This window comes from Microchirus variegatus, assembly GCF_963457635.1.
Source record: "Microchirus variegatus genome assembly, chromosome: 5".
Classification (NCBI taxonomy): Eukaryota; Metazoa; Chordata; class Actinopteri; order Pleuronectiformes; family Soleidae; genus Microchirus; species Microchirus variegatus.
In genome coordinates, this window is record NC_139806.1 from 23345400 (window position 1) to 23370023 (window position 24624).

The 24624-nt window shown below is 43.1% G+C and overlaps 1 protein-coding gene across 1 annotated transcript in view; it reads left to right on the plus strand.

The window, feature by feature from the left end:
• Positions 1-24624, plus strand: part of LOC310927335 (cell adhesion molecule DSCAML1-like) — a gene marked incomplete at both ends in the record, with an annotated part of 59233 nt that overhangs the window by 30973 nt on the left and 3636 nt on the right. Inside the window, 26 exons of the mRNA XM_083889630.1 lie at positions 3068-3214; positions 3304-3582; positions 5309-5584; positions 5859-6155; positions 6636-6908; positions 7786-8070; positions 8160-8279; positions 8361-8537; positions 9127-9326; positions 9446-9542; positions 9927-10055; positions 10137-10304; positions 10387-10457; positions 11251-11491; positions 13454-13600; positions 14844-14999; positions 18030-18169; positions 20676-20829; positions 21750-21867; positions 21982-22145; positions 22248-22346; positions 22596-22784; positions 23607-23894; positions 24077-24232; positions 24342-24372; positions 24465-24583. Of these exons, the coding sequence (XP_083745756.1) occupies positions 3068-3214; positions 3304-3582; positions 5309-5584; positions 5859-6155; positions 6636-6908; positions 7786-8070; positions 8160-8279; positions 8361-8537; positions 9127-9326; positions 9446-9542; positions 9927-10055; positions 10137-10304; positions 10387-10457; positions 11251-11491; positions 13454-13600; positions 14844-14999; positions 18030-18169; positions 20676-20829; positions 21750-21867; positions 21982-22145; positions 22248-22346; positions 22596-22784; positions 23607-23894; positions 24077-24232; positions 24342-24372; positions 24465-24583 (4521 nt within the window). The remainder of the gene's footprint in view (positions 1-3067; positions 3215-3303; positions 3583-5308; positions 5585-5858; positions 6156-6635; positions 6909-7785; positions 8071-8159; positions 8280-8360; positions 8538-9126; positions 9327-9445; positions 9543-9926; positions 10056-10136; positions 10305-10386; positions 10458-11250; positions 11492-13453; positions 13601-14843; positions 15000-18029; positions 18170-20675; positions 20830-21749; positions 21868-21981; positions 22146-22247; positions 22347-22595; positions 22785-23606; positions 23895-24076; positions 24233-24341; positions 24373-24464; positions 24584-24624) is intronic.

The window sequence follows — 24624 nt, forward strand, 5'->3', positions numbered from 1 at the left end:
TTTGGTAATTAATATTTTACTCTGTCTGCCACTTTGCTTGGAGACCGAGAGCAAGAGGCTGCGAGGAAAAACAGAGGGAAAAGGGGGTGAGACGGGCGGCAGCGTGCTTCACACAAAGAGTCGACTAAACATAGACCGAAGCCGCCAAGGTTAAATCACTGCATTAAACTGGACAGACAGGGAGAGAAAAACATATACTGTGTAATGTATATGGCTTCAGAGGACGAATTCAGCCCAGAACTGAAGAAAAGTGTGGCTTTGACAGATCCAGCTGACTCTCTCTGTGTGTGTGTGTGCCTTTGTCAGAGTGTTGTGACAGGCGACGCGTCGGTTTTGTGGGAGTAGCAGTCTTAAAGTGCTGATTATCCTGTAAGGCTTCATTTTGGGGGGCAAACAAAGGCTACTGCGAAAATTGCAGGCTTTGCCTCCTCTTAGGTCACACAGTATAGTTCATGCAAACACACACACACACACACACGGGCTGTAACTGCTACCTTCAATGCCACTGCAAACACAAAGAGAGTAGGTAAAACGTTAATAATGCTAAACACAGGTGTGTGTGAATGCAACAAATCTGTTTGCTTGTCACGCTGATCCTGAAAGACACCACAGAACTAAATATAATGGTAGCAATATCCAGCTTGGCAACAACAGTGGCAATAGTGTAGTAAAAGGAAATCTTTTTCCAGGTAATAAGTTGCTCATGTGAACACCATCAATTTGAATACTTTCTTGTTAAACTGAATCAGAAATTCAACCTCCCTTATGTCCCACACGTTTTTTCCATTGCCTTTGCCAAGCTATTACTTGGTTATTTCTATAAAAAGAAGATGGATTATCATAATTTCACTTCCCTATTACAAATGACTACCTCACTATTACCATATTGCTACTCTACACTCTTAGAAATAAAAGTGCTAAGTAGAACCGTATAAGGTTCTTCGGCTTGTCGTCATAGGAGAACCCTTTTTGGCTCCAGGTAGAACCTTTTTATAAAGGTTTCACCTGGAACCCTTTTGGAGGGTTCCACCAAGAACCCTTTTAATACCCTTTATTCAGGAAAGGGGTTTTAAAGGGTTCTCTGGATCGAAATGGTTCTAACTGGAACCATTAGTGTTACCAAGAACCCTTGAAAAACCCTGTCTTCGGAAAGGCAAATGGTTCCTGGTAGAACCTCAGCCCTTGTAGAAGGACCCTTTTGGAACCCTTATTTCTAAGCGTGTACTGCAGTAAGTAAAACCTAGTTAGGGTTCCTGAATAAAGGATTTTAAAGGGGTTCTTGGTGGAACCTTTATAAAAAAAAGGTTCTACCTGGAGCCAAAAAGGGTTCTCCTATGAGGACAAGCCGAAGAACATTATATGGTTCTACTTAAGCCCAATTTATACTCCTGCGTAAAGTGCTCTGCGTAACCTAAGCAGAGACTCTGCGTCAACGTAGAGCCTGTCGAAGAGCCTCTGTGTTGTCTCCGACTGCACGAAATATTTTTTAAGTGTCACTCCGTTAAGGGACAACAGAGACGGCAAGAGCTGTGATTGGTCCTCAGGACAGGCCGAGCGAAGCTGCTCTGTGCCAGCTCACAGTGAGCACCGAGCGTCCACAGACGCGGAGCTGATCCCCGCCGATAACGTCGCTGCCAAACTATAAATACGTCATATCTTAACACACACAGCACATGTTTAGACTCTAAATGGCCAATTTCTCGCCTCAAATTATCTTAAAACTGCGTTCCATGAAACAGAAAAGTGAGAAACGGCCACTGTTTCAACAACAACAGTCTTTCTCTCTCGACGCCGTTGCTCACTGTAGCCAGAAGCACAACAACCTTGCGCAGCGACCCCTACTGATCGGGCGGGAAATTGCAGCGCCGTCACCACGACGCAGAAGTATAAAGGCAGTCGGATAACGCATACGCAGTCGGGGAAGTATAATGTGGCCCTTCCTTCATGCACTTTCATTTCTAAGAGTATTGCGTACACTCTTAGAAATAAGGGTTCCAAAAGGGTCCTTCTACAAGGAATGAGGTTCTACCTGGAACCATTTACTTCTGAAAAACCCTTTCCCGAAGAAAAGGTTTTTCAAGGGTTTTTGGTAACACTAATCGTTCCAGTAAGAACCATTTTGATCCAGAGAACCTTTTAAAACCCCTTTCCAAAATAAAGGGTTTTAAAAGGGTTATTGGTGGAACCCTCCAAAAGGAGCCAAAAAGGGTTCTCCTATGAGGACAAGCCGAAGAACCTTGTAAGTTTCTACTTAGCACTTTCTAAGAGTATAGCCTTTACAGAAGAAAGGGTTTTTCAAGGGTTCTTGGTAACACTAATGGCACTTTTATTTCTGAGAGTGTACCGTAATATTTGGATGGTATTCTATATGGTGACGCTTCATCTTGTGTTAGCTATAACATGAGCATGTGGAGGTTTTCAGCTCTACTTTAAGTCTAATAAAGCAGCGTTTCTGAGCTCTCTGCTCATGGATTGTGTTTGGGTGTAAAGTGCAGAGAGTTTTAAGGAAATAAACGAATACAAACCAAAGGTGAAAGACAGACGGGAATGTTCACAAGAAAAAAATATGCTCGATTAAAAGTAATATATAGTTTAAAATAGTTTATCTGTAATTACATTTTTAGGTTTTTACCATTTTAATCTATTTTTCTCTTGGTGCATGAAAATCCGGCCTTCTCCCTTCACATCATGGCGGCACAATCGATCTCCTGTTGTGTTTACCACATTTTACCGCAAGTTTTGAGGGAACAAAGTAAAATTTGGTAGCTTGGTGATGGTAGTTTGGCACATAAGAGTTTTACATTGTGCATAAAAGGTCTATTAATCTTTTGTCTGCGCCATCTATGGGCGGCGTAAATGACCGCTGTGTGTCCTCAAAGCCTTGAAACAGTGCCAAGTTTTGGGAAGCAAGCATTTTCAGGCAGGTAGTGCCAACTGTTCAGGCTGCTGTTTGCTCTGCGCACAATATGGTTTTGCAATGAGCGCAAAAGCTTTGAGATCATCTCTTTTTCGTTGTTTTCCTTTGGGGATATTTAACTGTCCCCTTTGCTGAATGTGTTTTCCTCAGGTAACAGGTTCTCGCTCACGTCCTTCGGAGCGCTTTACATCTCTGATGTTCAGAAGGAGGACGCCCTCTCTACATACCGTTGTATCACCAAACACAAGTACAGTGGCGAGACGCGGCAAAGCAATGGCGCCAGGCTCTCCGTGATGGGTGAGCAGGTTTCTGTTATCACTTGGTTCATACTGGTCTGATGTTTATTGTTGTCGTGACAAAAGTTAATCATGTCTCTCATCAACTAGACCCCAACGAGTCCTCGCCCACCATCCTGGACAGTTTCCAAGCAGGGGAGGTGTATGCAGGCCAGAGCATTGAGCTTCCCTGCACAGCAGGAGGTTACCCAAGCCCTACTGTGCGCTGGCTGAAAGATGGCCGCCCGCTGCCCTCAGATGCCCGCTGGACACGGCGTTTGACAGGGTTGACCATCAGTGACCTGAGGCAAGAGGACAGCGGCAGCTACGCCTGCGAGGTCACAAACAGTTTTGGCTCAAAGGAAGTGTCTGGACAGCTTCACGTTATAGGTGTGTGAGCACAAAGACGCGCACATTAACAATACATCCTGACAGACTCCCACACTGTCTCTTCAGTGAGTCACCCCGGTGGACAGACACATTCATAAAATGTCTTCCTTTTTTGGTTTGAGGCACACACAGAAGTCACACCTAGAGTGTGTCAATAACAAATGTGTGTGCGTGTGTGTGTGTGAGTCGCATGATGCCCCGTCATATCAAGTCTCAAACGCAGAGACGGCGCGGTAATTCACTGGGACTGAATCCATAACACAGCTGCCAGCACCGTTCACCGTCAGTGAGAAAGAGGGTGAAGAAGACTGAGATAAAGACGTGGGGGTCACAGAGCGGGCGATCAGACAACCAGACAGTGCTGGAATGACATTATCTACAATGTTATAACAAGATAATAAGACTGGCAGAGACAAATGTACATTGTGTTGTGGATACAAAGAAACAAAGAGCAGAGGAAGGCGAGACAGAGGGAGAGAATAGAGAGGCGGTCGGCTTTGCCAGTGGGCACATCATGGCAGCACACTCTGTGACTCTGACAGGGTGATGGGGGGAGGCACAGCATTGCCCCCCAGCATACACCACCAGCTGCCTTATTGCTCACTGACATTTGCACACACACACACACACACACACACACACGCACACACACACATACTCTCTCTCTGTGTCTCTCTCTCTCTCACACACACACACACACACACACACACACACACACACACACACACACACACACACACACCACGGTGGACAGAGATGTGAAGAGATATCTCCAGCTGCTTTTTTAATGAGTGTGTCAAACTGATTGAGTCACCGCCGCTGATTGTACTCTCTCTTTCTCCCCAGCTATATGAATGTAAACACTCGCTGGGCGCGTGAATCCTGTGAAACGATCTCAGAGTCCTTAAAAAAGGATAGAAACGTTGTTTATATATTGATTAATAAATCATTCAGGTGTTTTTTTGTACATGTTTGCCCTTTCAACACACAAGTTATTAATCACCAATATAATGATCAGTAATAATTAATTAACCCTTTTTAACCCTTTAATGTACGCACCAAGAAAAAAGTGAAGGAAAAATCATTTCTATGCATGTTTTATTCACTTATGATAACGATAACATTTTTTTTAAATTAGACCCTACACTATTTCAGATACAGTCCTCTACCAAACAGTTGAGACGTCTGTTCATAATAAAAGTACAACATTCAGAGAAGTCACATTAGGTGCAATTTCTTGATCAGTAAATTAAAGTAATCATTATAACAACACTAACCCCTTTCCCCCCCCCCTAATTTTACCAACATTAGCTAGCTTCTCTACCTTTACCATAAAATGACAAGTCAACTGTTTGATAGAGCATGTTTTTAAAGAATTATTTGATCCTTATAAGACGTATTTTTGTTGAATTAAGTTACATAATTCTGTACAAAAACTCCTCTGAACAAATAATATGTCAACTAAATTGTCTTACCTTTCAAAAGTCCTGCCGATATGCGTCATCGAGTCACTATATCAATAAGATATAGTGACTTAAAGTGTGGTCAAATTATTGCATGGCTTCACCCTTATTACACCAAAATATGAACAGAAATGAAAGCCTTCACATTTTCTTTGGGCAACACTATTTGTAATGACGTGGTTATACAGATATACAAACTGATAAATTCATCTCCAGATGTGCTCTTTTTACATGTTTTCTGACGTCATTAATCCTTCCCTCAGATCCTCTGCGAGTGACCTTGTCCCCTAAGAATCTGAAAACGGGCATCAGCAGCACACTCTTCTTCACCTGCACTGTGGAGGGCTCTCCTGAATACACCATCTCCTGGTACAGAAACACCGAGCCCATCATCGCTGACCAGCACATCTCCATCCAGGGGCAACACAACGACACACTGCAGATCACTGCGGCGCAGAAGTTCCACTCCGGGGCCTACCAGTGCTTCGCCTCCCGAAAGGGTCACACTGCTCAGGACTTTTCCATTATTCTGCTGGAGGGTATGTAGACAGAGATGGTCAAAGAAGTACAGATTATCAGAGTCGCAGCAGGTTTTTAATGACAGCACTGTTACTGTGGTTTTTAAATTTGAAGCTCCACAATTACTGCCCTACTCATGTTTAAACTCTGCAAATTCCTTGAACATGCATAATAAGTAGGACATCATGAAGCTTTTTGGCACAGAACGAGTCATTTAACTTGTCCCACCACTGTATTTATGTCTCTCATGTTTGTCTTTTGCTCTCTATCAATCCATTTCTTCATTTTTCACAGATGGTACTCCTCGTATTGTGGCTTCCTTCAGCGAGCGCGTGGTGAACCCCGGAGAGCCCTTCTCCCTCAAATGCTCAGCCAAAGGAGCCCCGCCCCCTTCCATCACCTGGACGCTGGACGACGAGCCCGTGGTGCGAGACTCCACCTACAAGACCAGCCAGTACACGCTGTCGGACGGGCTGACGGTGTCGCACGTCAACGTCAGCAGCCCGCTCATACGGGATGGAGGAGTGTATCGCTGCGTTGCACGCAACTCGGCCGGTAGCGCAGAGTACCAAGCGCGCATAAACGTAAGAGGTGCCTGTCTGCTTTTCAATATAAATGCACTCTACACCTGACTCCATATAAACACACAGGGGCTATTAATATCTATCTATCTATCTATCTATCTATCTATCTATCTATCTATCTATCTATCTATCTATCTATCTATCTATCTATCTATCTATCTATCTATCTATCTATCTATCTATCTATCTATCTATCTATCCTTTAAAAATGCACTGATCTAGTCAGTATATTGATTAGGCTACAATCAACAAATATCAACACTCAGGTTTTAGTAAAGGGAGCACAACTAACCTCCCTTTCCACCTGTCAACTTGCCCCAATCACTCTATCCCTCAACCTTTATCTCTTCACCTCCTGTCTCCGCGGCTCTGCCATGACCTTCCTCACCTCATCTGCTCCTCTCTCCGACCTCTCTCTCTCTCTTTCTCTGTCTCCGACCTCTCTCCATCCCTACACCCCCCCCCCCTCTCTTCCCTGTGTCTCCAGGTCCACCTCGAATTAGACCCATGCGCGACATCACCGCAGTGGCAGGCAGGAACACCTACATAACGTGCCGCGTGATTGGTTACCCGTATTACTCCATCAAGTGGCTCAAGGATGGCATGCAGCTGCCAGATAATCATCGTCAAGTGTTGTTTGAGAATGGTACGCTGCGGCTGACAGACGTGCAGAAGGGCGCCGATGAGGGCACCTACTTATGTAGCGTCCTGATCCAGCCCCAGGTGTCAATCAACCAGACCGTCCATGTAACAGTCAAAGGTAAGAGTGAAGAGAAAAGGGGGATTCAAATGGATAAAACTGCAGTGAGAAATATTTTACATCTAAAATATATATCTATTCAATACAAATCGTGATGGAACACATGCAGCCATCTAATCTTGGTTGAACTGTGGTTTCATCTTACTTTCTCATAACAGGTTATTCCTCATGAGAATTAATATTCTGAGAGAGGTAGATGATGTTTTAGTACAGATTAATGCTTTGTCTGTAAAGGGCACAACAATTAGATCAAAATTAGCGCAATTAGCAAATCACAAAGACAAATAATGCAATACATGGGTTTTGGAATGAATTAGTCAAGTATCATCATTGAGTAATGCTTCTTTATTTAAATATAATATAGTGACTATTGACGTGAAAGTTTACCTCAAAAGATTATATCGCTGAACAAACCACAATATCTGTATTATTTTTCCTTGAGTCGCTGAGGCTCGCCTGTGTTTTGTTTCATCCGTGAGTTGGGTCATGATGGTAGCAGGGCAGCTGCAGAGGTGTTTAAGTGAGTGTGCATGTGCCTATGTGTGAGTGTGTCTCTGATTTAATTAGATGAATAATAATGAAGCCTAGATTAAATCCCCCAGATGTCTCAGCTGTAGTACCCCCACCGCAGCCTTCATTACTATGGCAACGCAATGACTTCCTCCTGCCAATTGGACTCCAACCAGAGCAGCTATTATGGGTACAGGAGATGGGGGGGCTGAGGAGGGGGGGGGGAGAGGGTCTCATCGGCCAATGACCTTCTCTCTGTCGTTCCCTGTCTCTTTCTTAGCGTTGCTCCAAATGGCCACAGTGCTACCCTTCCACGTCTATAACTTCCTCTGTTCTACTGACTCTATACTCTTCCTCTCTCCCCCAGTGCCGCCGCTCATCCAGCCCTTTGATATCCCCTCTACCTCAGTGGGGAAGCTCATGTACATTGCCTGTGTGGTGTCATCTGGGGACATGCCCATACGCATCACCTGGCACAAAGATGGCCAGCTCATCGTGCCAGGCTCCGCCTCCGGCGTTGCAATAGAGACCAAAGAGTTCATGAGCTCCCTGCAAATATCCAAGGTGACACTGAAGCACAATGGAAATTACACCTGCATCGCCAGCAACGCCGCTGCCACCGTCAGCTGGGAAAGACAGTTGATTGTTACTGGTGAGGCGCAGAAATGCGAGAACTGTGCAGTGATTCTGAATTAGGTCAGATAAAATATGATAATTTCAATACATGTTTTTGTTTCTCAGTGCCGCCACGTTTTGTGGTGCAGCCCAACAACCAGGACTGCATCTATGGTAAAGCGGGCGTTCTCAACTGCTCTGTGGAGGGTTATCCACCTCCAAAAGTCATGTGGAAACATGCCAAAGGTAAAATCATTCGCACAATATCAACATAGCAGGATGACACAAACGAGGACAAATGTGTGCATTTGCTTTGTGCACCTGCAGGTGTAGGAAACCCTCAGCAGTACCACCCAGTTCCTCTAACGGGCCGTATCCAGATCATGTCAAACGGCTCTCTGCTCATCCGACATGTTCTTGAGGATGACCGAGGGTACTACCTGTGTCAGGCATCCAATGGAGTGGGCTCAGACATCAGTAAAAGCATGATCCTCACTGTCAAGAGTAAGTGTCAATCATTCTCCTTTGGCTTGAGCACACTTCCTTTGATAACCACATCTCCTAGCTTGAGTGTGTACAGAGATAAGTCTTAGTTTTTAGGAGGGGGATCAGCTCCTGTAAGATCCCTTTTGCCCCGGGCTACTGCGGACTACGCCAAACATAACAAAATCTTGTCTGTCCGGCACATTCCCATCTATGGCTATCTGTGATATTGATTGATGTGTTCTGGCCGCCTGTCTGTGCGCTCCTGAATATTTGGTGGGGAAAAGGGCTGATGAATTAGTGATGAAAACAAAACCACAGGAACCCCTTCAATCAATAACCCGTGTCTGAGGAAATGACGAGAAGAAGAAAAGCAGGGGTTTGGAAAAAAAAAAAAAAACAGAAGAAGAAGGCAGGCAGGGAGGAGGTAGGATAAGAGGCCAGTGGGGCTTGAAGCGTGAAATGAAAATGGAGAACCAATGGCAGAAACAGAGATGTCTATATATCTGTAATATATCCTCGGTTTCCAATACCACATTTCTCTTCCTTCATCTCATTACTCCCTGTAATAGTATTCGTCACACTGACACGTGTCTGTGATTCCCCTCAGTCCCTGCAATGATCACCAGCCACCCCAACACCACCATGGCGAGGAAAGGCCAAACTAAGGAGCTGAACTGCACAGCGCGAGGCGAGCAGCCCATCATCATTCGCTGGGAGAGAGGGGACACCGTCATTGACGCGGAGAGGAACCCACGTTACTCCATCATCATCAACAAGAAGGGGGACGAAGTCATTTCAACCCTAAAGGTTAGAGTTAGACTAGTTAAACGAGTAGAAAGAAATGTCATAATGCTCATTAATTATGTAGTTCAGATCTTATTCCTGTAAAAATGTTTTTTTTTTAATATTGTTTGTTTTGGTCACAGTTGAATCCGGCCGAGCGAGGAGATTCTGTCTTCTTCTCCTGCCATGCCATCAACTCCTATGGAGAGGGTCGAGGCCTCATTCAACTCACTGTGCAAGGTATCTATACAAGATGTACAGCCTACACTCTTAGAAATAAAAGTGATTAGAACCATATAAGGTTCTTCGGCTTGTACTCATAGGAGAAGGTTCCACCTGGAACCCTTAGTATTACCAAAAACCCTTTATTCAGGAAAGGGGTTTTAAAGGGTCCTCTGGATCAAAATGGTTCTTCCTGGAACCATTAGTGTTACCAAGAACCTTTTCTTCGGGAAAGGGTTTTTCAGAAGCAGATGGTTCCAGGTAGAACTTCAGCCCTTGTAGAAGAACACTTTTGGGACCTTTATTTCTAATAGTGTAGTTTACTTCAGCTATGGGGCTCAAAAAAGCAGTATATTATTACAGAATAAGCCCTCACCTAGTCTTTCCCTATTACACATGTAGAGCCACCAGATCCTCCAGAGCTGGAAGTGAGGGAGGTGAAAGACAGGAGCATGAACCTGCGTTGGATCCAAAGGTTTGATGGAAACAGCATCATCACCAGTTATGACATAGAGTACAAGAACAAGTCAGGTTGGTATCCTAAATATAACCATGCAGTACATGTTGGGACTTTTAAGATGCAGCTTCAGGAACTCTTTTTGCGTTCTACAGACTCGTGGGATCACATGTATACAACCAGGAACATCTCGCCCACGAACAACCAAGCCAACATTGTGGAATTGCACCCAGCCTGCGTTTACAGCATACGCATGTACAGCTACAACAAGATTGGCCGCAGCCTCCCCAGCAAAGAACTCACAATCAGTACTGAAGAAGCGCGTAAGTGGTTTATTCAGCCATACATTTCTCTTTTTATAGAGCAGCATATTGACTCTTTGATTCTGACATTTGCCGCCAACAGCACCTGACGGGCCGCCAATGGATGTAATCCTCCAACCGATGACATCCCAGAGCATACGGGTTACATGGAGGGTAAGCTCACTACCTTTCTTTCTAAGGAATAAGCAGTATTTCAGCATTTACCCAAGTTTTGAAGGGAGTTCTGCATAGTCGTGCAAAAGAAAGTGAAGAAAGAGGCGATATTGCAATATTAACAGATGTCAATTGCCGTAAAACAACCAAAAAAAGGAAGATGAATGGATGATTAAATCCAAAAAAGGGCAGTAATGCGACATTAAAGATACCAACTGTCATTAAACTCTGAAGGGAGATTTACGCACAAAGCTAAGGTTTGCAAAGGAAATTGAAGAAGAAGGAGAAGAAGGCAGTAATGCAACACAGCAGATATTAACTGCCATGAAACACCCGGGAAGAAGAGGATGAATGGATAATTAATCCAAAGCAGGGCAGTATTGCAACATTATGTTTTAAACCAGTATGCCATTAAACACCACGAGCAACAAATCAATTCTATTCAACAACAAAAACCTACACAGCTCTTTTTTTCCAGTCTTCCCTGTTGTCTAGTTAAGCCTCGTCCTAAATGTAGATTTATAATTTTAACTGCTGATGTATCAGATATTATGTCTATGCTTTTAGTTGTACTATGTAAAGGGAAGTTACCAAAAAGACACACATGTAGTTAATGGTTATGCATGGTAATGCACACATTTAACGCATCATCATAAATTTCCACCACCTCTGTACATTATTGCCAGATAACTCACCAGTCGCAATGTTGCACAGAGATTTCAAAGCGTCTTAATGAGGTTTACATTTTAAGTGCACTGCTGTCTTATAACGTCTATAACTGCACATCCCTCAGGCCCCCAAGAAGGAGCTGCAGAACGGCGTGATCCGAGGCTACCAGATCGGCTACCGGGAGAACGGTCCAGGCAGCAACGGACAGTACAGCATCGTGGAGATGAAAGCTACAGGGGACAGTGAAGTGTACACCTTGGATAATTTAAAGAAGTTTGCCCAGTACGGGGTAGTGGTCCAGGCCTTCAACAGAGCAGGGACTGGACCATCCAGTACTGAGATCAATGCTACCACCCTGGAAGATGGTAAGAACCAGTAGATGGAAAAATGTGTGTATTCTTGTGGCTTTGTGAGGATCAAAAAATCATGTAAACCATATGGTTTATAGGTTAGTCACTTAAGCCCCTTTTCCACAAGGCACAACACGGTTATTTTGCGTTTCTATTCATGATAGTACTTGGTATGTGGTACTTTTTTTTAGTTGTTTAATAGAGCTGAGGCGATACTATGCGTGATGTCATCAAGACTGCTGGCCTCTGATTGGTCATCAGAATTGGGGTTAGGGTTAGGGTAAATCTATGGTTATGGTATGGTCTAAGGCACAGATGTCAAACTGCCGGCCCGTGGGCCATATGTGGCCCCCCAATCGATTACTTGCGGCCCCCCATTTGGACCACGACCTCACCATCTTTTAAACACAGTGTATAGCTGAGGCATAGGTGAGATGACACAATATAATATAATATTGTTTTTTAGCAGTGCTAGCAAAGTTGTCGAAAGGTTTTGTGGATTCAAAATGGCGTGACCATGGCAACCCATTTGCCACGATACAGGAAGTTCCCTATAACTTCAGCATAGATTGAGTTCCACCTAAATTTCTGAAACTTGGTGGGAAGACCATGGCCTCAACTTCACAGGAAGTCTGCGTTTTTGAATGTTGGCGTCCATTTTGCCGATTTGCGAATCTATGTACGTTCCTACAAATCAATGTACGTTCCTACAAATCTATGTAGGAGCAATGTTGGCAAAGTTGTTGAAAGGTTTTGCGGATTAAAAACAGCGTGACCCTGGCAACCCTTGGCGAACTTCGACCATTATCCACGATACAGGAAGTTCCCTATAACTTTGGCATAGATTGACTTCAACCAAATTTCCAGAAACTTGGCAGAAAGACCATGGCCTCAACTCAACAGGAAGTCAGCTTTTTTTAATTTTGGCGTCCATTTTGGCAATTTGCACCTTACGTACATTTATCGAAAGCTGTTTTTTTCCCCCACTTTTTGTTCCATAGGCCGGGCCCCTATTGACCACACTAGACATTTCATTGGCCCCCAGGTCTTTTGACTTTGACACCCCTGGTCTAAAGAATGCATTATGTCAATGATGTGTCCTCATTAACATATAAATTGTGTTTCAGGTATTACTCATGTTGTGGGGACTTGAATCTATGCACAGTCACGCAACATAATTTGTGTAGATAAAATAATGAAATTCAATCCAAAGTAAAGCAGAATGGAGGACAACACATGTTGCAGACCAACATACACATACACATGCTCAGACAAAGAAGAAATTAAATTCTAATTTCTAAATTTCAGCACTTTTTTTTTTTACTTTAATTAGCACCCTCATTAGGCTAGTACAGAGGGAGAGGAACAAGGAACCCCATTACTCTCTGAATGCCTGCCCAGGCTTCCTCCTCCTCTTCCTTCACTTGTTTTCCTGCTCATCTCTCCTTTGTGTTCTTTGCATCTTTATTCTCATATATTTCTTCAAACCCTCAGTGTTAGTACGTCAGAAGTGATGGACATCATTATGCCAGTAACGACTATAAAGATGAACTTTGTCTTCCTTCAGATTTTGTCCTCCACATCTCGGTTTTACTTCACCCACCTCATCTGCATTTTAACTCTGTAAGGTGTGGCTGCTTTGCTATTCATGTTGCACTCTCTCAGCGCACATCCCCCTTACCCCGAACCCCCTCCACACCTCCTCTCGTCTCTCCTCCCTGCTCTAAAAGCTAGCAGTGAACAAGGAGCCATTGAGAGCTAATTTGAGCTTGTTTGACTGATTTATTTCAGCAGAGACTGCCTGTGGGTTGTGTTGTTGAGTAGTCATTAATTATCAGTGCCTCAGCCACTATTCTAAATCAGTCAGATCTTCATAGCGACAGCAACAACCAGGGATTTTTGACTGGTAGGAATTATTCAGTACAATACACTAAAGTCTTGCAGCACTAACGCTCCCAACCTGCTCTCTCTCTCCAGTGCCAAGCGAGCCTCCGCAGAATGTGCGAGCCATCTCGGTGACGTCGGACGAGGCGGTGATCACATGGGCAGAGCCTCCACGGCTGACGCTGCACGGTGTGCTGAAAGGCTACCGGGTTGTGTTTTGGTCCCTCTTCCCTGACGGAGGTGGGTGCTGTGGGGGCCAGACCCAGTGGCCGATGCAGAGTAATTATCACCTATCTCATTCTAAACTTTCCAACCTCCCACCACCATCTTCCTATATGTCAGTGTTGTGCACCTGAATGTGTAAATGTGTGTCCGCACCTTTCTCGTGTAAGCACTTCTAGTTCCTACACTCTTAGAAATAAGGGTTCCAAAATGGTCCTTCTACAAGGGCTGAGGTTCTACCTGGAAACATTTGCTTCTGAAAAACCCTTTCCTGAAGAAAGGCTTCTTCAAGAGTTCTTGGTAACACTAATGGTTCCAGTAAGAACCATTTTGATCCAGAGAACCCTTTAAAACCCCTTTCCTGAATAAAGGGTTTTAAAGGGTTCTTGGTGGAACCCTCCAAACGGGTTATAGGTGGAACCTTTATAAAAAAGTTTCTACCTGGAGCCAAAAAGGGTTCTCCTATGAGGACAAGCCGAAGAACCTTATATGGTTCTACTTTATCTCTAAGAGTGTATATCTCTTTGAATTCGCCCATTCTTTTTGTAACAGATTGATAACTCCATTGTGATTGATGGTCTGTGTGATTACTGTACTGCAGTTGAGTGTGAAGATTCCCATTTCCACCAAGTGCTACAGTTCAGTTCAGTATGCAGTGGTGGAAGTAAAATGCAAAAAGGATAGTCACAACTTTTTAAAGTCGAAACGCAAATATTGTGTAGCATACCAAACTGAACTGAGCTGTACCTCATGGTGGAAACTACACTCTTAGAAATAAGGCTTCCAAAAGGGTCCTTCTACAAGGGTTGAGGTTCTACCTGGAACCATTTGCCTCTGAAAAACCCCTTTCCTGAATAAAGGGTTTTAAAAGGGTTCTTGTTGGAACCCTCCAAAAAGGGTTCTCCTATGAGGACAAGCCGAAGAACCATGTATGGTTCTACTTAGCACTTTTATTTCTAAGAGTGTAGGCGTTTGTGGTCCTGTGTCTGCTCAACCCTGCCTCATAGAAGTTTATATCATTTATTGCATTAGCAAACACATTTTGAGGGCAATGAAATCCCAGAAAAACACAATTATTTCTTAATCTCAACCTACTTTTTAGTTTCAATAATCCTGCTTCTCGGAACAACTACTTCTTAGTAATCCAGGCAGTAATCACATTTCCCATGAAGCATTTTGACAGGAGTTGGTCTGTGTCGTCTGCTCACCTGCACCACCAGTGCTCTCTCATACTATTGTTCTGTGTACGTTATCCTTCCAGAATGGGGAGAGATGCAGAATATCACCACGACACGAGAACAGGTGGAGCTGAGAGGACTGGAGAAGTTCACCAACTACAGCGTGCAGGTGCTGGCCTACACACAAGCTGGAGATGGGGTCCGCAGCAATGTCCTGTATATCCAAACCCGTGAGGACCGTAAGTACACACACAAACAGGCATGCGCATTAAAAAGATGTCAGCATTTATTCATTAAAGCGGACCTAGACTGTAAGTACCCATTAATGCTGTTTTTTTGTGTGTATCTGCAACATAACCTTGTTTATGAAGCCCTGGAGGTTTGAAACAAACAGCTCAGCCACTGCTGTCCGTTGTGGAGGTGTTTCATGAGCGACAGTGTCTTCTGACTCTGGGTCTGACTCCGGGTCAGAAGCATAAAAGGGACTGCGGCGGGGAGTCGTGAAGAAGCTATTTTTAAACATTGTTAAAACAATGTTTTGATAACGAGGAGCAGTGCATCCACCGTTCCAGAGGGGGGAGCTGTGCTTCTGAGAGCTGGTGTGCTCATTACGTCACTTCCGGGTATTGGCCAATCACAAGACAGTTGGGAAGGCTCAGAGGTGGAAAAAGTACTAAAATATTGTACTCAAGTAAAAGTACCAATACTTTGATGAAATATTACTCAAGTAGAAGTAAAAGTAGTCATCTGAAAATGTACTCAAGTAGAAGTAAAAAGTAGTTCATTTGAAATGTACTTTAAGTAAAAGTTACTTAGTTACTTTGCGTGGGATGTGAGGGTAGTAGAATTTTTATTTTTACTCAGTAACGGATAGGATTTATAAAGTAACTAAGTACAATACTTGAGTCAATATGTACTGATTTTAAATTGTACTTAAAAAATACAAAATACACAAAAAAAGTATTCAATACAGTAACTTGAGTAAATTATTTTGTTACTTTCCACCTCTGGGCTCTACGCTGCCGGCCAATCACAACACAGTCTGTCTTCTGGGTGTGAGATTTCAGTCTGAAACAGGGTAGCTGACGAGAGCTTCAGTGAGGAGAGATTTGTATCGGCTCGTTTACAGCAACTCGGAGGTTTTTGACCATAAATACAAGTTAATGTATGTAAGTAGACCTCCATAACTCACATATATGTGCAACAGGACCACTCTATGTGAGCTTTTAAAAAAAAAAAAATCTGTAGTGCATAACTTTAAAATATAAACAAATATCTGTAACTTTCAAACCGTTGTCAAATGAGTTAATTTAGCCTTTTCAGTGTAGCAATATTTAGATCTCGTGTTGCCCAGCAACATCCTCGCACTGTACACAGGAAGTAATTTGTTATATGTCAAGACAGACGGAGGTAACAGCAACATTGCCGTCGTAAAGCAGAACGGCTGCAAACAGGCGGGAGAATGACTGAAAACATCGAGAAGGGCCCACTGCTCAAAAAGAAATCGGAATGTTAAGCAGTTTGACGACATAAATGCTTCTTGTCCCCATTTTCCCCCTGCATTGCTGCTGTAGACCCACTGTTTTTCAGATGGACACAGCATGAAAATAGTGTCACGTTGCTTTTGTTCACAAAGATCAAATGGAGGCAGAATAATAACATCAACAACAAAAATCACTAAAAGTCATGCACTGGAGCTTTAATTTATATAGGGAGGTGAAAGACTTGGGGGGAGACACTGAAAAAAAGGGGGTGCTGGGCTGCATCTGAAGCCCATGACAAAAGCTCATTTATGCTGGGAACCTCCATTAGCAGTGCTAATGAGAATTAAGAGGCTTTGGTTGAGCTGAGGGAGGCTGCAGGAAGACGTTGAGGGGAGAGGAGGGGGCTCTATGGGACTATATAACAACCAAGAGTCAGCCATCAGCCTGCGCCTGCACCTTTTCCACCAGCCTTGTTGCCATAGGCAGGAGGATTAACTCCTCTTGGATTAGAGAGAATTAATTTTGTGCTTACACCATTGGAGGCGGGATTACAGCCAGATCCATGTCTCTTTATAAAGGAAGGGGTGGTGGCGGTGCCCGCGGGTTTGAAGATGAAAAGATAGAGAGGTGATTGCACGGCCTATTCGCGGCTGACTAAATTAATAAGGCATAAAAAGACAACACAGACATGTCATAGCTCAAAAGTGTATCAGCCCATTACTGTGAAATATCTTCTTGAGCCTGGCACAGCAGCGCATAATATATTCGTGTAGGCGGGGGCTGTTCGCTCAGCACCGCCCTGCCCCGCCTCCTCATCAACACTGGCACTGCTCTGGCTTTACAGACAGACTGTCAGCAATTTTTTGGGGCAGATTTTGGGCACCAGATGGGACTTAACTTTCCCTCCTCCCACTGCCACTCCTACTTTGATATAGCGGTCCAGTTATGATAATGATGACGGCCTATTCTTCTCCCATGCACCACCATCATCTCTCCCCCAGGAACTGCACCTATGATTCTCACCATTCTTTCATCCTCGCCTCCCTTTTACACATATATACTCTATATATAAAAAAAATCTGCCTTGCTCCATATATCCTGACTGAGTGTGTTTTGTTTTTATTCCTGTGTGGGGTGAGGGAATTCAAGGCCATGGACTGTTCCAGTGATCGGGGGTGGGCCTCACTTACAAAAAAAAGAAGGGATTCCTTTATTGGGCTGGGTTTCACACTTCTATAGACCCCAGATGAGGCCCGCTTTCAGACACAAGTTATATTTATGTGCTGAGTGAATAGACTTGACACTGAGAACCCCACGCTGTGAGGCCAATGTGAAAAAAGCATTGTTGTTCACCTTTGAAAGATTTCAGTGTCCTGGTGCTTTTTTGGTAAAGTGTGCATCCATTTTGAACCCTTTTTTGTGCATTTAGCTTGTAATAAGATTGGTTTCCAGTGTCACGCTGAAGTGGCAAGTAGAGGATCAGACACGACTGTCTAATCTGTTTGTGGCGGTTAAAGAGAATGCTGGGTGTCACAGAGTCAGAAATGCTGACCAGTGTCTAAATGAACATATGTCAGCCGCCCAAAGGGAGTTCTTCCAAGTCCTCCCAGAGCAGCTTAGCATAGGATAAGACCACCAATCTGAAAACAAGCCTGCTTACTTTAATAGGCATCCCACAACCAGTGTGTGTGCAAACATAAACACTCGCACACTGAAGCACATTATATACAATTTATTTACGCTTACCATGCTGATGTTCTTGTGTTTTTTTGATTGTTTGTCTAGTTCCTGGTCCGCCGGCCGGCATCAAGGCAGTTCCCTCATCTCCAAATAGTGTAGTTGTGTCCTGGTTACCCCCTCACAAACCAAATGGTGTCATCCGCAAGTACACCATCTACTGTTCCAGTCCAAACTCTGGACAACCAGTAAGTATGTCTCTTTGTACGTGTGTATGTGTAATCATTGTTGTTATCTGATGAGGACGCTCTCTGGTATAAACACGGACCTTGTCCGGACAATTGTCCTCGTGGAGACCAAATCCCAGTCCCAATCATTTCTGAGTAAATAGTTAAGTTTAGGGCTAAGGAGTGAATTATGGTCAATTTAAGGTTAAGGATAATGCTTTTTTTAGGCTGAATGGGAGATAACGCAGTGTCCTAACCCAGGGAGAGACTGATAAGTGGATAATACAAAATGTTTCAGGTGAATGAGAAGCAACACATTTATGAACTTAAAAAAAAAAGAAATTCAAACCATTAAAACAGTTGATTTCTAACCACTCCTATTAATTGGAACCTGTGTGTGTGTGTGTGTGTGTGTGTGTGTGTGTGTGTGTGTGTGTGTGTGTGTGTGTGTGTGTGTGTGTGTGTGTGTGTGTGTGTGTGTGTGTGTGTGTGTGTGTGTGTGTGTGTGTGTGTGTGTCTTTGACTGACTGTGTTTGCACCATCGCTTTATTTCCTGCCCTCCCAGATGAACAGATGAGGTTGTCTTGGCAACGTGATGAGACGTAGATATGCAAATGAGGCCGAGAGCAAGCTCACACATGCACACTGCCGCATCGCACACACACACACACACACACACACACACAGGCACACACATCACAATTTGGGATCTTCTATTTATACACATATGTGTGGCATTTCAGTTGTGGCGTTTAGATCGTGTACGCCACTAAAAAAAAAAAAACAGCACACGACGAAATCTGATATCAGGCTAGAATCTCACTTTCTTATTATTCACAAATACTCCTCCCTCTCTGTGCATGAGTACCATGTAAATGAGCACAGACGGGGAGGAAAGGGGGGGGAGGGATGGAGGGGGAAAGGAGGTTGAGAGAGAAAACGAGACACACCATTAGAAGCAGGGAGAGACCGAGGGGAAATTAGGAAGAAAAAAAAAGAGAGGGATGAGCGGAGAGGTAAAGGGGGAGAGAGTGAGAGACAGACAGGGAAAAGGGAGGAGCAGAGGAGGGTATCAGTCACATCAAGATGAGAGTGCTTTTGTCCGTCTTTTCATTATCTCCCTGTATCACTCCCTGGATCACCACAACACTACCGCTATGTTGGAGGAATGTTTGACTGAAGCCCCTGCACACACACGCACACACACACACACACACACACACACACCCTCCCTCACTCTGTCTCTCCATCCTCTCCTCCTCAATGAGCGAGACAGAGAGGGAAAGAGGGAAAAAGCAAATGGTAAAGGAATTGAAGATGAACATTGAGATATGAACAGATTAAAGAGATAACAGAGGCTGTGTGTGTTTGTGTGTTTGTGTGTGTGTGTGTGTGTGCATGCAGGTGAACACCTTCTCAGTGTTGGGAAAATATTCACAAGAACACATTTAATCCAGTATTGCAACCCCAAATTTTATGTTATAAATTCACTAAATAGATCTGCTTCTACACAGACAGTAAATATAAGAATGAATTATTATTAGTTATTAAATACTGAAGCATATTTTTATTTTACAGTTGGTCTTACTATAATTTCTGTAGCATACAAAAACATGTGAAAAACAATAAAAAATAACTAATAATAAATACTCATAATAGGTGTCACAGTTACATAATATTTGAGGTCAACCAAAGGCAGCAAAATCTATTTTAATTCAGACTTTAATGGCTAAGACATAAAATATGAGGACGGAAAAAAGGAACAAATAGAGAAGCAAAAATCAAAAGAAATCTCTTAAAAGTGTGTGTATGGACTTGTGATTTCCTGATTCTGGCATGTCTCTGAAAAAGCTATGCAAACAACTGTAATGTTGATAAAAACTTTTTTTATATATATTGACGTTATTATAAGACAGGGGGAAAACAAGTGCCTGAAATCTGTTTTGTCATGTTTCAGTGAGACACATGAACGGAGCAGAACCATCATTTTTAGTATGAAAGGGCAAACAATAATAGTGCTGGTCTCACATGTAGTAAGGGGTGATTTATAAATAGTTGGGAACCTTTCTCGTCATGATGCTGCAGGAAAGTTACGTTAAGTGTGGATGTTATGTGGAATTAATGCTCAAGTAAACTGACTTCAAGAAGCCATAAGTTGAATAAGATGCAATGTTCAAATCACGCATGAATGTAAGAACGTTAAACACATTCGGTCACGTTGGTCCCTTGTGATGGCGCACAACCTCACATTTGAGCTCGCAATTTGGTCGTATAATGACAATAAAGATCCTTTCCTTTCCCTTCTCTCTTTAACCCTTTAATGTTCTACTCAACCATTTCGGGCCGGGTCACATCAAATCTACAGAATATTATAAGGAAATGTAATTATTATGCTCACTGTAGACGTTTTCATTAGCAATTCTCCTTCATATTCTCATAGAACTTGTACATTGTGTCTTTCAATGTCTATACAATTGCAAAAACCTGAGTTCTTCCCTGTCACTCATCCCAGTTTCCTCTGCCCCAGGCGCCAAGTGAGTACGAGGCCAACCCGGAGATGCTCTTCTACCGCATTACGCATCTGACGCGCGGTAAACAATACCACATCTGGGCTGCGGCCGTAACGACGGCTGGCCGCGGGAACATCAGCTCAAAGGTCACAGTGGAACCTGCTGGGAAAGGTGGGTCACGCCTGTAGTGTTTTTCTATAAAGGTTATGAGCGAGCGTGCTGTAAAGATGGCTATTAAAAAACAGCAATGTGATTCCCTTTACATAGATCACTTTCATCTCTCTCTCTCCACCTCTCAGTGTCTGCTCTTTCTCCTATTGATTGACAGCTATAGTATTGATTGAGTAGCGGCTTTGTGGCAAGAAACGCTGTTGTTAATTATGTGGTGATGAACAGGGCCTATCCAGTAAAATGACCCTTGGGGAGAGACGTAGCAGGTGAGAATCAATAGAGGGGAGGATCTATGGAGAAAAGATAGACTGAGAACAAGAGGTCAGAGAAGGCTTTTTACTCCTTCAGCTTTTAGCAGTAAGTAAAGGCCTTTTTCCTCCAGGCAAATTGGCCTATGTGCACAAGTGGTGTCACACACACTGTTGTGCTGAGTAGGAGAAGATAGAATGCTTCCACGGGCTACATTTAATTTCTGTTCTGACAGAATGTGAATGAAACAAGCTAAAAAAGCTGCCATATGACAAGAAATACATAAAAAAATAAGGGATTAAAAAGAAAGAAAGAATGTACCTCTTTCTTGGTGTATCACTGCAGAAAGGGAACAAAAGTTCCACATGGAAAACAATGCACAACCAAACACATTTTGTGGAATTATACATAAAAAATAGGTTCTACCGAGGGTCTTTCTGTGTGGAGTTAGCATGTTCTCTCCTTCCACACGCCAATAACATGCAGTTTGATCATTCGGTTAATTGGACACTCTCAATTGACCTTGTGTGTGTCAATCTCTAATGTTTGTGCTGCCTTTTGCTTTATTATCAGCTGGGATTGGCTCCTGCAACCCTCATGAAGAAGATAAAGCCGTTTTTTTCTTTTATTGAGAGTATAAAAAAAATCTACTTTTTGCCTTTTGTGAGCAGTCCCAGCTAAGATCCTGTCCTTCAGCGGCACAGTTACCACACCTTGGATGAAAGAAGTGCGTCTGCCATGCAGCTCAGTGGGAGAGCCTGCCCCCACCATTAAATGGACCAAAGACAGGTCAGAGTTCATCATTATACCGTTTATATGTCACCATTATGATAGATCTGTTCCTCGTGACGTTAAAACTCACTCCAGGATGAGATTGTTGACATCTATCACCTGCTTTGTCAGTGAGGACTCTGCCATTCCAGTGACGGCTGACAATCAGCGGCAGATCTTATCAAATGGAACGCTGGTGCTACGTTCGGTCAAAGCGGAGGATTCTGGGTACTACACCTGTACGGCCACGAACACGCTGGGATTCGACACCATCATAGTCAACCTTGTAGTACAAGGTAAGATAAGAAGAGGCGTGCACTTGAGTGGAACAGACAGGTGGAAGACATTGTGATATTTGTGCTCTGTTGTGAGTGTCTGTCTTTGTGCATTTACACCAGTTCCTCCTGACCAGCCTCGTCTGACCGTCTCCACCACCTCCACCTCCTCCATCACCTTAGCTTGGATTCCTGGGGACAACGGAGGAAGTTCCATCAGAGGTTTGCTCCTGACTACACGTCACCTTCTTGCTATTATTTGTACAAATGTTGCATGAAACAGTGTAAACAACAAACTTTATATTTCTGGGCTACAGTAAGACCACCCAGAGCTGTTTGAAGATAGTTGTCGCCCCCTGGTGTTTGACAGATGTAGCAGCAGCAAACATCATCCACAGTCGTTCATTGTATTTATTTGAGTTGTGTAAAAGTACTTGGGTTATGACTTGAGTTTGTGCTGTGTGACTGCAGGATTTGTGCTGCAGTATTCTGTGGACAACACAGAAGAGTGGAGGGACGTGTTCATCAGCTCCAGCGAGCGTTCCTTCAGATTGGATAATCTTCGCTGTGGAACCTGGTACAAGGTCAAGTTGGCAGCCAAGAACAGCGTGGGCTCGGGCCGCATCAGTGAGATCATCGAGGCCAAAACCCATGGAAGAGGTGAGTGGAGACAGACTGAAAAGGCATTTATATTTACTAAGAAAAAAACTTTTTTCTTGTTCTTTATGTTTATGTGTGAATATGTATGTGAGTATATATACATATATGTATGTATATATATATATATATATATATATATATATATGTATGTATATATATATATATATATATATATATATATATATATATATATATATATATATGTATGTATATATATATATATATATATATATATATATATATATATATGTATGTATATATATATATATATATATGTGTGTGTGTATATATATATATATATATGTGTGTGTGTATATATATATATATATATGTGTGTGTGTATATATATATATATATATATATATATGTGTGTGTGTATATATATATATATATATATATATATATGTGTGTGTATATATATATATATATATGTATATACACATTTTTTATTATTTTATTTTATTTACTTATGATTATGATTTACAGTATTACAGATAAAGGCCTCTACCAAACGGTTGAGACGTCTGTTCATAATAAACCTTGTTTGCATAATTCATAAAGTACAACATTCAGACCAAGTCACATTTAGTGTTAGTGAGTTCAGCTTGATGCATTTTTCAATGAGATATAGTGACTTAAAGTGTGGTCGACCAAATGGTTGAGTAGAACCTTAAAGGGTTAATCCGAATTTAGTAAAATTGTTCGTAAAAAAAAAAAACAGTATGCAACCAGAATAAAATCACAAATAAAATCCATAAGTGTAATAACCCACTGTGTTTCAGTGCTGCTCTGTTTAACCTCCAGTGTTTTTTCTCTTTACAGAACCAGTGTTCAACAAAGACCAGCCATTGCTCACCCACATCAACTCCACTCATGCAGGACTCAACCTGCAGGGCTGGACCAGCGGCGGCTGCCCCATTACTGACCTGATGCTGGACTTCAGACCCAAAGGAACCTGGGCCTGGCAGACCCTGAAGGCCAACACCACCACTCAGCTGTTCCTCAGCGAGCTGCGGGAGGCCACCTGGTACGAGCTCAAAATGAAGGCCTGCAACAGTGCGGGGTGTGGAAACCAGACCTCCCAGTTTGCCACTACAGACTATGACGGCAGTAAGTGGATCCCATTGCCTTTCTTTCATTCTCCACATGTAGACTACAAAACATAAGACGTAGCAGTTAGTCACCAGGGGTGCAACTCCACTGGTTGCAAAAAGAACTCTATTTTGAATGGAGATTCATCAGATCTTCATTGATCTGAAACCTTTCGCACTAACTCTTCTTTCCCTCCGCAGGTACAATACCACCCATCAAATCAGCCCGCGGCGAAGGCGACGATGTCAAAAAGCTGTTCTCCATCGGTTCTCCTGTCATCCTGGTCACTCTGGGTGTTGCTCTGCTCTTCATTATCCGCAAGAAACGCAAGGAGAAGCGGCTCAAACGTCTAAGGGGTGAGAGAACGAGAGGTCTCTGTTATCGTGTATATAAACGTAACATACTGTAAGATGAGAGGTTTCTCTTCACAGCCAGGCATAATCTAATTCAGATATTGTCTTATAGATGCCAAGAGCCTTGCTGAGATGCTTATCAGGTAAGAGTCTGTTTTTTATGTAAAACCATATAAGAGAAAACTGTAAGATGGCGTGTCATTTCCTTATTATGTGTGTGTTTGTGTATGTGCAGCAAAAACAACCGCAGTATAGACACACCTGTGAAGGGTCCTCCTCAAGGACCGAGGCTGCACATCGACATCCCGCGTGTTCAGCTCCTCATTGAGGACAAGGAAGGCATCAAACAGATAGGCACGTGACAGCACATGGACAAACACAACAGCGTGACTGTT